This window comes from Oncorhynchus tshawytscha, linkage group LG26 (genome assembly GCF_018296145.1).
Source record: "Oncorhynchus tshawytscha isolate Ot180627B linkage group LG26, Otsh_v2.0, whole genome shotgun sequence".
NCBI classification, from domain to species: Eukaryota; Metazoa; Chordata; class Actinopteri; order Salmoniformes; family Salmonidae; genus Oncorhynchus; species Oncorhynchus tshawytscha.
In genome coordinates, this window is record NC_056454.1 from 46,355,014 (window position 1) to 46,370,609 (window position 15,596).

The 15,596-nt window shown below is 40.8% G+C and overlaps 1 protein-coding gene across 5 annotated transcripts; it reads left to right on the top strand.

The window, feature by feature from the left end:
- Positions 1–6,324: 6,324 nt before the first annotated feature.
- casp10 (caspase 10, apoptosis-related cysteine peptidase) lies at positions 6,325–14,818 on the top strand. 5 transcript variants are annotated; one of them, XM_024389790.2, is made up of 13 exons: positions 6,325–6,581; positions 7,554–7,837; positions 8,638–8,743; positions 8,888–9,023; positions 9,185–9,258; positions 9,372–9,417; positions 9,550–9,626; positions 9,856–9,889; positions 10,000–10,095; positions 10,989–11,077; positions 11,262–11,382; positions 13,134–13,650; positions 14,251–14,818. In XM_024389790.2, the coding sequence occupies exons 2-13, from the start codon at positions 7,557–7,559 to the stop codon at positions 14,426–14,428; spliced, it is 1,755 nt and encodes a 584-aa protein (XP_024245558.1). In that variant the 5' UTR covers positions 6,325–6,581; positions 7,554–7,556; the 3' UTR covers positions 14,429–14,818. The 5 variants fall into 5 exon arrangements, 3 of the variants coding, with proteins under 3 accessions (XP_024245558.1, XP_024245557.1, XP_024245559.1); XR_006080040.1 differs by lacking the exon at positions 6,325–6,581 and adding an exon at positions 6,588–6,934 and having other exon boundaries at positions 13,134–13,990; positions 14,093–14,388; XR_002949629.2 differs by lacking the exon at positions 6,325–6,581 and adding an exon at positions 6,588–6,934 and having other exon boundaries at positions 13,134–13,820; positions 14,251–14,379.
- The last annotated feature ends 778 nt before the right edge of the window (positions 14,819–15,596 follow it).

Below are 15,596 nucleotides of genomic sequence, written 5' to 3' on the forward strand. Positions count from 1 at the left end.
TCAAGGTCTCTGCTAACAGGAATGGTGCTATATTAATCCCCCACCAATTGAATTCCTGCCTTTTGACCAACATCTCTGGTGACTGATTTGGAGTCTTCTTACAGTCCTCTGAATGGGAAAAGTTAGAGTGCCACAACACTGAACTGCAGTAAGCCAAAATCATACACATTATGTTCATTGGTGCAGGAGGGTTAGGGGGAGTTGACCAATCAGGTTCACGTGAAGGTTTTTGTTCATATCCAGTTCTAAATCCACTGTCAAAATATGCTCTAACATCCAGTTGAGAACAGGGTTAAAAGGGCAACTCCACCACTTTTTAACACCTCCAGCACAATTCCACTGTATTCATGTGTAAAAAACGACACATTTCTACTTTTTGTTAGAAAGAAAATATATAAAAGTTCAAAAGTTCTACCCGATGATGTCATCAAACAGTGATTTTCAAAAAAACGATGAGATTTGTGGGGATGTGGCTAGCAAGAAAATAACCCTGCCTCTGGCTTGAAACTCTGTGGGTTTTGAAAATCACGTTTTTTTTATCCAACCCTGTGATGTCACAGAGATCTTCCTTCTCATCTTTCTAACCACAGATCATAGAAACATACATGTGTAGACAATGGTTTGCTGCTGGATAAAATGAAAACGAGGTTGAAAAGTGGTGGAATTTCCCATTTTTAAAGCTTTAACTGATTGAATCTAGGCCTGAGTGCCTGTATCTGACACTTTTCTCTCCATTTTACAGTTTGGGCATGGCTACTTTTTAAAAGGAGGCATCCTCGGCTCTGTCTGTGAGTACAGGACACACGCTGATCTGGTGCCTCCTTAGACAGTGTGTTGTGAGATGCTAACCACTATGTTGTGTGTTAATGTACACTGAACAAAAACATATAAACACAACATGCAACAATTTCAAAGATTTTACTTACAGTTACAGGTCATATAAGGAAATCGGTCAATTTAAATACATAAATTAGGCCCTATTCTATTGGTGACAAATCATAAAACCAGTCCGTATCTGGTGTGACCACCATTCTCTTCATGCAGCGCGACACATCTCCTTCACATAGAGTTGAGCAGGCTGTTAATTGTGGCCTGTGGAATGTTGTCCTGCTCCTCTTGAATGGCTGTGCGAAGCTGTTGGATATTGGCGGAAACTGGAACGTGATGTCGTACACGCCGATCCAGAGCATCCCATCTGTGTACAGATCCTTGTGACATGTGGGCGTGAATTATCATGCTGAAACATGAGGTGATGGTGGTCGGATGAATGGCATGACAATGGGCCTCAGGATATCGTCACAGTATCTCTGTGCATTCAAATTGCCATCAATAAAATGCAACTGTGTTCATTGTCCACAGCTTATGCCTGCCAATACCATAACCCCACCATGGGGCACTCTGTTCACAAAGTTGACATCAGAAAACCACTCGCCCACACAACGCCATGCATGCTGTCTGCCATCTGCACGGTTTAGTTCAAACCGGGATTCAGCTGTGAAGAGCACACAATCTTTCTCTATTTATTTTACAGAATCTTTTGTTCAGGACTCACAGATTAACTTTTCCAAACTGAAGGAGTCGTCTCAGGGCTGGCTCAAGATCCAGGTTCAGATCCAGGCTCAGATCCAGGTTCAGATCCAGTTTCAGATCCAGGCTCAGATCCAGGTTCAGATCCAGGCTCAGATCCAGGTTCAGATCCAGGTTCAGATCCAGGCTCAGATCCAGGTTCAGATCCAGGTTTAGATCCAGGCTCAGATCCAGGCTCAGATCCAGGTTCAGATCCAGGTTCAGATCCAGGTTCAGATCCAGGCTCAGATCCAGGTTCAGATCCAGTTTCAGATCCAGGCTCAGATCCAGGCTCAGATCCAGGTTCAGTACTTTAGACCAGGCCTTTTAAGTCACATAATTCGTTCCAGGGGGATCAAGAGGAGATCTATTCCTTATTGTCCCCATGTCCTACTGACTTGTTCTACCTTTGATGTGTTGAATATAATTATAATCTGGGTGGTTCCAGCCCTGAATGCTGATTGGCTGACAGCCGTGGTATATCAGACCCTATACCACACCGCCTTATTGCTTAACTATAAAATGCAGAGAATTTCTCTGAGTCTGTGTTGTGTATGGCAATGCTTGGATGATGTGCATTTGTCTGAGGATGACCTCGTGCTCACCACTGTATAAGTCAGTTATTGCAACATTGTGTTCTTTGCAATGTGTTCATTGGAGAGGTTGTCTCGATTTCTCTTACCTAATCTCATTGTTATTATTTCACCCCCGATCTAAACGCTTAAATTATTTAAATGCGCAAGACTGCTATTTTTGATTGCGTTTGTACTTTTTGTACTACAACAGTATTTAAATTAGCTCCCAAAGCATTTTAAATGGCAATAAAAATGCCATAGACTTAGATGGGGAAAATGTGGGCATTCTATACAGCTTTTTGATACTATTTATACTTTAAAAAAAAGTGTATTAAAAGCTCCATAGCCTTTAATGGGAAATATTTGAATTCACCACTCCTTTTGAACAATTTATGTTACAAAGACCAAACCAACATTGAAATGTACAGACCGACTCAATTTAGATTGCTTGTCAAAAGCTGTGTGATACTATTTATACTTTTTGAACTTAACAATTTAACATTTGCATAAATGAACATGGGTTTGATTGAGAACCATAGGAATATAGTTGTAGCTATTCAAAATGGCCCTGCTCCTTGATCAATTAAGCGACAAGACCAACTTTAAAACCTTCAGGCTATCCTAACTTCAAATTCTCTAAAACCTTTAGAAACAATCGTAATTTGCATAAATTAGCATAGAATTTCATGGATTCAATGGCAACCATAAGAACACAGTGGTAGACATTTAAAATGCTACTGCTCTTTAACCATTTCAAAACATTTAGAAATTAGAACTATTTAAATGAGCTAAATTAGCATAAAATTACCCACCAACAGTAACTCTTGAACCGTTCAATCTAGAGACAACAATCTAACATTCATATGTTAAAGGCCCAATGCAGATGTTTTTATATCAATATCAAATCATTTCTGGGTAACAAAACAGTACCTTACTGTAATAGATTTCCATGAAAATGGGCTAAAATTGCTTTTAGAAAAATACTATTTCTCAAGCAAGAATTTTGCTAGGACTGTCTGGGAATGGTCTGAGTGGGGAGGGAAAAACTAAAACTAGTTTGGGACTCTCTTTGTTATTGGTCCATTAACCAATTTACTGCATGGTGATATCACCATGGAAAGCCAAAACCCCTGCTGATTATAAGGTCCTGTGTAGATCTATCAGGAAATAAACACTGATCAAATGTTTTACACTTTTAGTTTCATCAGCGGTTGTACAATATGATATAGTATTTTGACTGCACTGGGCCTTTGTAAGGCTTTCCTAACCTTCAAGACAAGGGCTGCATTCCAAACACTTAACAGACACACCCTCTCCCCTTAGCCCTCAAATTAAGAGGACACTTCTGATGACGTATCGTTACGTCTGACGAGTATACACTTGCAGGGTAAGGGAGGAAGAATGGATTTTTAAATGGACCACCCTTGCCTGGAAATTTGTCACTCGTTCATCCCACAACGATTGTGTTTTCTAGTGATGGGCTCTTTTCAGTGAGCCGGCTCGTTCGGCTCAGCTCACCAAGAAGAGCCGGCTCTCTTGGCTCCCAAACAGGTCTTTAAAAAAAATATATGTTTGATATTTTTTCAAGTCAAACAGTTTGCGATAGTTTGACTATGATTGTTGTTAAAACAATTCTAATTAAATTATTAAATTAAATTATACTCTACCTGAACCACAATGTATTTAAAAATGCATTGGTTTGTTATGAAAAATAAAATATATATAAAACATTTGCATTTAAAGTATAACTTTTTAATGTATATAAACAAAGTGCATATAAATGTAACAATCTGAACATCATAATAATAGAATATTTCACCATATTAAAGAAAAATAAATAACATTGTGCAAAACTGCAGCATCCCACTTAAAACATTACACTGGTCCCTCTTTTCTCTCTCTTCTTTATTGCCATGTTATAACCAGCAGCACACAGCAATGCTGACCAGATTTTTCTTTTATGACAGATTTGCATTCTGAAATACAAGCTGCCTCACAACCGCTGATGCGATTTCTTCGCTCAGTAATTATTTGTCCCGTTTTCGAGAAGACCCTCTCAGAGGAAACGGATGTGGCCACTATGCAGTCTCCCTGTCATGACATTAGTAAGCCGTGGGTAGACAGAGGCCTTGTTCTTCCACCAGCTCAGAGGAGCTGCAGATCTTTGGAGGAGGGTCTCTCCAAATAGGATCGGACCGCCATTATGGCGTCTGCTGAGGGATTCCTTCCTGCTGCATCCCCAGTTGCTCTCTTGTCAAACAGCATCCAAACAGAAGACGTTTGTGGCACTACTGCTGGTGCTTCTGCTCCATCTGATCCCTCTTCTTCCTGTTGCCCTGGTGCCTGAGCCAGCTGACTGCTGGGGCTGTCCCTCCCTGCTGCTGAGGTTATTCTTTGAAGAGCCTCATCAATCGCTCTGGCATCACTGAAGGCTAACTTCTTAAACCTGGGGTCAAGTGCATCGGTTTCTGATAGCACGTGATTATATTCCATTCTGTGGAACTTTCTGTCCATTGATGAACATAGGGTATCCATCAACTCTGTCACATGTCCTGTAGTTACATTTGCTTCTCTCTGGCGGCTGGCTGTGATTCGCTGCAGACCCATACACTGGAGTATCATTTTTGAGGCGGTCACATAGCTGAAAAGAGAGAACAGCAACTTATTAGTTCAGGTTCATGTTTTGTCTACTGATACTACATTCTCATCTACTGCTCATATACATATATAATACTGGATTAAATAATGATGTAGTAATAACTGCTTACTGTACTTCTCTCTGCTGATCTCCACCTTGACCTGCTCAAATGGTTCCAGGACTCTGCACACCTCCTCCACCACCTTCCATTCCTCTTGGGTCAGAGCATCAACAGGTGCATTGACAATGGCCAGGGTAGAGATGACGGCATCCTTTGACTCAAGAAACCGCTTCAACATATAAAATGTTGAATTCCACCTTGTAGTGCAGTCTTGTTCAGGCCTCAGCTCAGGCAGCTACCCCATCTGTCGTTGTGTAGACTTTAGTCTTTCAGCATCTACTGTGTTTGTGTGGAAGTATTCCACAGCTGCTTTCACTTTGTCCACAGTGGGCTTCATCACCCTCAGAGCATCTCTTACAATCAGGTTGATTGTGTGGGCAAGACATGGATGACTGGTCAATTTAAAAAGTGTTCATGGCTTTGGTTATGTTAGCTGCATTGTTGCTAACACGACAGACCCCTTTTCCATCTACTTGCCATTCTCTGGCCACTCTCATCAGTTCCTCTGCCAAGTTCTCTGAGGTGTGTCTGACGCTGAACTCAAAGCAGTCCAGAAGACAGCTAGACATCGAAAAATCTTCAATGAAGTGACATGTAACCGACGTGTAAGAAGTGGTTACCCTTGATGTCCAGCAGTCAGTGGGAAGGCAAACTGCAGTAGCTTTATGGACTCTTTGGATACATCTCTCCACCACTATCACTAGCAGGCCCGCTAGTTTCTCGAAGCTCCGCTACAGCTAGCTTCACAGTTGGGTGCACAATTCGCATATGCCGGTGTAGGTTGTGCATAGAATCTGCTTTTTATGAGATTTTATTTTGGGAAATTCTACACTGTGCTCTAACATTGTCTACATTATTAAAATGCATCCAAATGCTACTGTGCTTCCGACTATCTTTCCTCTCTCTCCTCGGCTGCTAAGTGTGTGACTGTGAGTGTGTTGGCTCGGCCATCCCTCACGCATCTTTGGTTCATTGGTTGACACTGTTGTGTCTGATTGACAGGAACAGCAGGTGAGACTGTTAGTCTGAGCAGACAGTCAGAACTAAGGTGTTTGCGCTTGAACATTTAGGCCTATACATTTTTTTTTTCGTTCTTTGAATTAGTTAATTCTATTAATTTAAATATTTTGATTATTCATATCTTAATGTTTTAAATACTTGTAAAAACAGATTCCGTTCTTCTGATATACGAGCCGATCACTAGTGTTTTCAGCCACCGGTAGCTTGTGGGTGCTTTATATGCGCTACTATTCAATTATGATTGCATGTCTACTTACATTAAATATATAATTATTAATATACGTCTGCTGTATGATAGCTAGCAAATTAATTAGCTAACTAATGTTAGCCTGCCTAGCTGGAAGGAAAATGTTTTATTTCTACAATTTCCAAAAACTGACCAAACAAAAACAAATGACTTTTACGATACGTGTTTGTGCATTAGTAGCACAATTTGTAACTTATTTACATTCGTCTTTACTTACACTTGTATGTTGACTTTGAGGTTTTAAAGTTTTTGGCTGCGTTTCAGGTCCCGAAATGAACATAATTGTACACTCGCAAACGCCATTAAAAACTAGTGCTGAGGGGCTTACGTTGCACACTTCCCTTGTTTAGCTAATCATTTGGACCGACGGCAAAATATTGCCGCTGGGATTCCCCCAAAGCATTAAGGCGGAGGGTAAGTGGACAAGGGTGTGTCTTTGATGAGTTTGAAACAGCCAAGAGAGCAAGCGCACACATTTTTTTCAAGAAATGTACCTTTCTATTTGGAAATGTGCGTAAGGAAAGCGAGAGTACTGTACTTGTGTTCTGGCCACTTTGTAGCCTACAGTACCTGACCTTCCGAAGGACTTCAAGTTGTTGATCAACTAAAATGACTTGTGGTTGTCATCGTGAAGAATACCGGATCGTTGAAAAACATTGATATTCCTGTAGCCTACTTTGTTACCCCTCTAAACGTATACGCAGGCCTATGTGGATGTGAGATATCTGACGCACATTTAAAACATCGAGCGCACAGGTTACCTAATGGTAGGCCACTTTTCCTTATTTTTTGGGGGGAGGGGGTGGAACCTTTGTTCGAATTAACAGTAAACATGGTATTCTACACTATATAGTCTATCTGTACAGTGAACACATTTTATTGGACAGCCATGGGTGAATTAATTTATACTTGTCATGGATTCTCATACATAGTTTAGCCTAACAATTAGACATATGGATATTTAAATATATATATATATATAACAATTATATTTAATTATGTGAGCCTAATCTTTGACAAAATGTCTTAAGCACCTGCTCTTCTATAGAGTGAGGTGATTTTTGCCCCCATACCCAGCCCCCTGGTTGAAAGTGAGGTACCTAGGGGTCCCCAGCACCCTGGTTTGGGTCTCCAGCCCCTGGTTGAAAGTGAGGCATCTAGGGGTCCCCAGCACCCTGGTTTGGGTCTCCAGCCCCTGGTTGAAAGTTGCTAGACTATTCAAGAGGTCTATCCATAGGCCTATATTTACTACACACTTGAAAGATATTTTCAACTGACAACATATTATTACCATGTGCTGAGATTGTAAATTAACAATATGGATTTATAGTATAAATATCAAACATAGTGATCATGTTTGTTTTCATTCTATTGGTTTTGCGACAGGAGATGGATTTCCAAAGGCTGCTGTTGCAGGTGGAACAAGCCCTGAACAGAGAAGAAGTACAAGCACTTGCATTTCTTTGCAAAGATCTGCTTGAGAAAGACTGTAGCTCAGTGCCCACAGCAAGTCAACTCTTCTCTCTTCTGATGGACCAAGAACTGTTAACCCCCGATCAGCCTTACTTGCTTGCCGATTTATTATGTACCATCCAGCGCCACAGTTTGATGCGAGAGCTTGGCCTCAACAACCAGCTTCCAACAACCAGTAGCCTCATCTCTCCTTATAGGTGAATATACAGGCCAGAGGTAGAAAAAGTACTTAATTGTCACACTTGAATAAAAGTAAAGATACCTTAAATAAGTGAAAAGTGAAAGTAATTCAGTAAAATACTACTTGAGTAAAAGTCTAAAAGTATCTGGTTTTAAATGTACTGAAGTACAGTGGTAGAAAAAGTACTAAATTGTCATACTTGAGTAAAAGTAAATGCTGTACATCAAATTCCTTATATTAAGCAAACCAGACGGCATCGTTTCCTTATTTTGTATTTATTTTTGACAGCCAGGGGGACACTCAAACATCATTTGAAAACGAAGCATTTGTGTTTAGTGAGTTTGCCCGATCAGAGGCAGTAAGGATGACCAGGGACGTTCTCTTGCTAAGTACGCGAATTGGACCATTTTCCTGTCCTGCTAAACATTCAAATTGTAACGAGCACTTTTGGGTGTCAGGGAAAATGTATGGAGTAAAAAGTACATTTTTTTTTTTTAGGAATGTAAATGAAGTAAAAGTAAAAGTTGGCAAAAAATATAAATAGTAAAGTACAGATACACCCCCCCCAAAACGACATAAGTAGTACTTTAAAGTATTTTTTACTTAAGTACTTTACACCACTGTATTGGCCTCATTTACCACATCTGAATTGCATACAACAGCTTTACCCACAAATGAATAGCGATAAGTAGAAGTTTATAACACAAATGTAAACACTCATGTTGTTGTGTTACTGTTTCCTCACATACAGAATACTGTAGTGTAATAGGATGTTTTCTGAAAAGTGTATGAGTCATTGTAATCCACCATCTGCAGAAAACTGCTGTATGACCTATCAGAGAACACCACTGAAGACGAGTTGAGAGAGATTAAGTTCCTATTGGTTAACATACTCCCTCGTAGGAAACTGGAGGGCAACGTGGTGAGTACGTCAGAACAGTCTGAAATTCAACACGTGTTGTCCAGAATAGGGTAGTAACTTGTATTATTTAGTGAAATATGAGTAGAAAGAATGCTTCATCTTGAAGGACCAACTGACATTACACATTTTGCTCTATTCTTTCAGACTACCTTGCAAGTATTCCTGGAAATGGAGAAAATTGATATTTTGAGCGTCATAAAACTAAACATTGTTGAAAGTATGTTTGGAAGTGTCTGCCCCATGTTGAAAACAAGAATCAACCAGTTTAAAACAAAGCAGGGCAAGTGTTTCACTTTCAGTTTCTGTGGGTGACTAACAGATTCATTTCCCTAGTAAATTACTGACTGGCTGAACAAACCTATTCATTGCCTGTATATGCCTGTCAATGATTTAGCACAGTAGTATGACTCAGATGTGTTATGCAATGCTATATTCAAACAGGGCCAGTAACCCAAAAAACAGGGGTGGGATTGTTAAGACCAAGGTCTTCTTCTGCATGTCTTCCAGAAAACCAGGTAACAGAGAATTATTTCTTTCATTATCTTGATATCCACCAGTCCTTATGGACATTTCTCAGTTTCCGTCTGGGTTATCATCACAGAAAGTCATGACTATTCTTTTCCATCAGGCTGTCTCCATGCTTCCAATGAGACCTGTGTCATGTGGACTATCAGGTAGGAACTATGACTACAGTAGATGTCAAATCTTCTTCAATATGTTATCAAACCTTTTATTTATTTTTCATTTAACCTTTTATTTAATTTGCTAAAACATGCGTCCATTTATTTTCCTGTTGTGTGTCTTAGTCGAACAACGTGGACATTCTGACACAATGTTCTTTCCCTCTTCGTACTTCTCTTCAGCTTCACAGCCTTCAACTGAGGTCAGTGTCTAATGTTCAGGTTCACAGCCTTCAACTGAGGTCAGTGACTAATGTTCAGGTTCACAGCCTTCAGCTGAGGTTGGTGTCTAATGTTCAGTTCAGGTTTTGAGACACACTTATTTATGCTGCATTGGACCTACCGGACACACCACGTGTCTTTACATCAGAGGCTACGGCCATCCCTCATGTCTGTGTAGTCACTAATTATTCCCTCTACTTCCTTCCACAGGTGTCCACTCTGAATCCAGCTGACACCTCTCTGGGTGAGTCCCACACTGAACAAGGTGTGGCTCAGCACATTTTCTCTGTATTGGAGTACAGTGCAGAACTCACAAAACCTTTGTTGTGTCATCTTGGTCTGCTCACACACCAGATGTTCGGAGGGTCTCAGATACAGCGGATGCAGTACTTTCACATAGGCTGGGTCTCCTAAGTACCAGTGGGGACAACGAAGCTGCTCTCAGCCAAGGTCAGTTCATATAATTTAGAATGCCAATCTATACTGAAAAAAATATATATAAACGCAACATGTAAAGTGTTGGTTTCATGAGCTAAAATAAAAGATCCCAGAAATTTTCCAAAGACACAAAAAGCTTTTTTTCTCTCAAATTTTGTGCAGAAAGTTGTTGACATCCCTGTTAGTGAGCCTTTGCCAAAATAATCCATCCACCTGACAGGTCCAGCATATCAATAAACTGATTAAACAGCAAGTACAGGTGCACCTTGTGCTGGGGACAATAAAAGGCCACTCTAAAAATGTGAAGTTTTGTCACACAACACAATGCCACAGATGTCTCAAGTATTTAGGGAGCGTGCAATTGGCATGCTGACTGCAGGAATGTCCACCAGAGATGTTGCCAGGGAATTTCAATGTTCATTTCTCTACCATAAGCCACCTCTAATGCAATCTTAGAGAATTTGGCAGTACGTTCAACCAGCCTCACAATTGCAGACCACATCAGCCCAGAACCTCCACATCTGGCTTCTTCACCTGCGGGAGCATCTGAGACCAGCCAGCCGTACAGCTGATGAAACGGAGGAGTATTTCTGCCTTTAATGAAGCCCTTTTGTGGGGGATAACACATTCTGATTGGGTGGGTCTGGCTCCTGGCTGTGCCCCTGCCCAATCATGTGAAATCCATAGTTTAGGGCCTAATAAATGTATTTCTGAACTGAACTGTAACTCAGTAAAATCGTTTAAATTGTTGCATTTTTGCGTTTCATATTTTTGTTCAGCATACAAAAGGGGCCTGTAGACTGTCCCCTCTCCTCTACTCAATCTGTTGGTTCATCGGCATCACTGTTAAATGTTAGCCATATCATTGATTCATTCTTACCTGATCCATGTCTTCTCTCCCATAGGGAATCACCATGTTTCATCCATACCCTCACGTGGACACAATAAGAACTTTGACCCTGCAAATCGTCAGAGAGGAAACACCACAAAAGAGGTCTCTCATGATACTAACCTTTTTTTAAATGAGCATTGACAAAGTCTTTTCAGTCCATGCTTTTACTGAAAACTGACTGGGTATTGTATAGATTATTTGAAGTACAGTAGCAGTTTTGGGGATTTTGGATGATGCTGTCCTTAACTGGATTTATTAATTATTTATGCATGTTTTCTTTCTGTAGGAAGTGGGAGAATATGCTATGACAGGAAGAAAGAGAGGTTACTGTCTGATAATTAACAACTACAACTTCAGAAATTCTCCAAAACCCCTAAACAATAGAGAGGGAACACAGGTTGATGAAAGTAAGACATTTGTAGATATATTATAGTAGATATTTGTTACAGTTGAAGTCGGAACGCTTAGGTTTATTAAAACTCGTTTTTCAACCACTCCACAAATATCTTGTTAACAAATGATAGATTTGGCAAGTTGGTTAGGACATCCACTTTGTGCATAACACAAGTAATTTTTCCAACAATTGTTTACGGACAGATTATTTCACTTATATTTCACTGTATCACAATTCCAGTGGGTCAGAAGTTTACATACACTAAGTTGACTGTGCCTTTAAACAGCTTGGAAAATTCCAGAAAGTGACATCATGGCTTTAGAAGCTTCTGATAGGCTAATTGACATCATTTGAGTCAATTGGAGGTATACCTGTGGATGTATTTCAAGGCCTAACTTCAAACTCAGTGCCTCTTTGTTTGACATCATGGGAAAATCAAAAGAAATCAGCCATGACCAATTGAAGACCTCCACAAGTCTGGTTCATTCTTAAGAGCAATTTCCAAATGCCTGAAGGTACCATGTTCATCTGTACAAACAATAGTACGCAAGTATATACACCATGGGACCACGCATCCGTCATACCTCTCAGGAAGGAGACGCGTTCTGTCTCCTAGAGATGAACGTACTTTGGTACGAAAAGTGCAAATCAACCCCAGAACAACAACAAAGGACATTGTGAAGATGCTGCAGGAAACAGGTACAAAAGTATCTATATCCACAGTAAAACGAGTCCGATATCGACATAACCTGAAAGGCCACTTAGCAAGGAAGAAGCCACTGCTCCAAAACCACCATAAAAAAGCCAGACTACGGTTTCCAACTGCAGATGGGGACAAAGATTGTACTTTTTGGAGAAATGTCCTCTGGTCTGATGAAACAAAAAATATAACTCTTTGGCCATAATGACCATCATTATGTTTGGAGGAAAAAGGGGGAGGCTTGCAAGCTGAAGAACACCATCCCAACCGTGAAGCATGGGAGTGGCAGCATCATGTTGTGGGGGTGCTTTGTTGCAGGAGGGACTGTTGCACTTCACAAAATAGATGTCATTATGAGGCAGGGAAATTATGTGGATATATTGAAGCAACATCTCAAGACATCATTCAGGAAGTTAAAGCTTGGTCGCAAATGGGTCTTCCAAATGGACAATGACCCTGAGCATACTTCCAAAGTTGTGGCAAAATGGCTTAAGGACAACGAAGGCAAGGTATTGGAGTGGCTATCACAAAGCCCTGACCTCAATCCCATCGAAAATGTGTGGGCAGAACTGAAAAAACGTGTGTGAGCAAGGAGGCCTACCAACCTAACTCAGTTACACCAGCTCTGTCAGGAGGAAGGGGCCAAAATTCACCCAACTTATTGTGGGAAGCTTGTGGAAGGCTACCCAAAACGTTTGACCCAAGTTAAACAATTTAAAGGCAATGCTACCAAATACTTATTGAGTATATGTAAACTTCTGACTCACTGGAAATGTGATGAAATAAATAAAAGCTGAAATAAATCATTCTCTCTACTATTATTCTGACATTTAACATTCTTAAAATAAAGTGATCCTAACTGACCTAAAACAGGGAATTTTTACTAGGATTAAATGTCAGGAATTGTGAGAGTTTAAATGTAAATTGGCTAAGGTGTATGTAAACCGTCCGACTTCAACTGTACATGTTATTCTTCAAATAGTGAAATACTTTTAAGTCGTTTGGTTTTGTAGGACCAGGCCTAAATCACAATCCCCATGTACCTCCATGTGTTTGTGTCTCAGGCAGTTTGGTGAGTGTGTTTGAGTGGCTGGGCTTTGAGACGGAGATTGAGCCAGACTGCAGCCGGGAGCAGTTACTGTCTCGAGTTGAGGAGCTCCGCAGCCGTGACCACAGCCAGATGGACTGCCTGGTGTGCTGCGTTCTGAGCCACGGGCTGGAGGGAGGTGTTTATGGGGTGGACGGGCTGAAGGTCAGAGTCAGGGAGCTCACAGAGCCCTTCTCTGGACTGGAGTGCAGCTCACTGAGGGGAAAGCCCAAGCTGTTCTTTATCCAGGCCTGTCAGGGCATCAAGGAACAACAGCCAGTGTTCCTTCAGTCCGATTGCCCAGGTGCTGATGGCTCTACTATCACCAGCTCTATCTGCACTGATGCAGTGGTACCCAGAGACTCCATTCCCTCTGATGCCGACTTCCTTCTGGGCATGGCCACTGTCCCTCACTTTGCCTCTTTCAGAGACATAAGTAAGGGCACTTGGTTCATCCAGTCATTGTGCCAGAACCTCATCAACATGGTTCCCAGGTTAGTGCCAGAAGCTCATCAACATGGTTCCCAGGTTAGTGCCAGAACCTCATCAACATGGTTTCCAGGTTAGTTCCAGAACCTCATCAACATGGTTCCCAGGTTAGTTCCAGAACCTCATCAACTTGGTTCCCAGGTTGGTTCCAGAACCTCATCAACATGGTTCCCAGGTTAGTTCCAGAACCTCATCAACTTGGTTTCCAGGTTAGTGCCAGAACCTCATCAACATGGCTCCCAGGTTAGTTCCAGAACCTCATCAACTTGGTTTCCAGGTTAGTTCCAGAACCTCATCAACTTGGTTTCCAGGTTAGTGCCAGAACCTCATCAACATGGCTCCCAGGTTAGTTCCAGAACCTCATCAACTTGGTTTCCAGGTTAGTTCCAGAACCTCATCAACTTGGTTTCCAGGTTAGTGCCAGAACCTCATCAACATGGCTCCCAGGTTAGTGCTCAGATGTGCTTGGTTTCTTTATATTGTGTCATTCTGAAATCCTCTTTGAAAACATCAGTAAACACTGGACTGTGACATGCAGATGTCAGCGTATGGTTGGTAAATCATTATCAGATTGAATTTCCTCTCATTGTTCTTTCTCCGTCCAGTGGGTATGACTTGCTGTCCATCCTGACCAAGGTAAACAATGATGTCAGCAGTAAGAGTGATAACCATGGTACCAGGAAGCAGATGCCCCAGCCTGCATACTCACTCAGGAAGAGGCTGGTCTTTCCCATCCCAAAAGACCCTCCTCCCAGACTACATGAGCCAGAAATATTGGCTTGAGAGCACTAGAGAATAGGGGTTTAAATATGGTCCTTATACTTTCCCATCCCAAAAGACCCTCGCCCCAGACTACACCTCCCAGACTACACCTCCTAGACTACATGAGCCAGAAATATTAGCTTGAGAGCACTAGAGCAGAGGGGTTTAAATCTGGTCCTTATACTTTCCCACCAAATCAGGGACGGATTCAGACACTGTATGTGTAGACTCACCAACAATATATACACCCTCTGGGATCACTCAGGTAGAAGGTGCAGGTTTACAGTTTATTTTTTATACCTCGCTCTGTTTTATTTACACTACCAGTCAAAAGTTTGGACACATCAAGTCATTCCAGGGTTTTCTTTATTTTTACTGTTTTCTACATTGTAGAATAATAGTGAAGACATCAAAACTGTTAAAGTAACATATATGGAATCATGTAGTAACCAAAAAAAGTGTTAAACAAATCAAAATATATTTGAGATTCTTCAAAGTAGCCACCCTTTTCCTTGATGACAGCTTTGCACACATGAGTAGGTGTGTCCAAACTTTTGACAGGTACTGTATAAAAAATGAAATTAAGTCGAAATATATCCAAAAAACTGTAAATAGAAAATTGTAGGAAATGTTTTTAATGCTTCAATGTGAAACCTTTTGGCCAAAGTCACATGAAATTTGAGTCATAGATCTGTCATTCTCATTGAAAGCAAGTCTATGAAGCAGTAGATCGGTTCTATGTGGACTATTTCTCTACTTTAATTTTTTTTGTTTACATCTGTTTTGTACACCAGTTACATACACCTGGAAATACAATATTATTGGTTATGGAAAATATATTTCACAGCAGTTGAAATGGTACAATGATGCTCTACACTATACTTGCTTGTTTTGTCACACTGAAATTAGGCGAACTATTAGAATTTTAGCAACCAGGAAATGGCAGAGTGATTTTTGCATATTGCATCTTTAAATTGTATTTTTAAATGGTGTAAAGGAGAAGCAATAACAAGATAACTGAAGAGCACTTATTATGCAACTTCCTAAATCAATAAAGGCAATTTTCATTCAATGTTGATAAGCTTGTTGCGGTTGCTGTTACAACACATCAATGTACTCCTTGGCACAACATGTCATGTCATACAACACATCAGTGTACTCCTGGGCACAACATGTCCTGTCATACAAC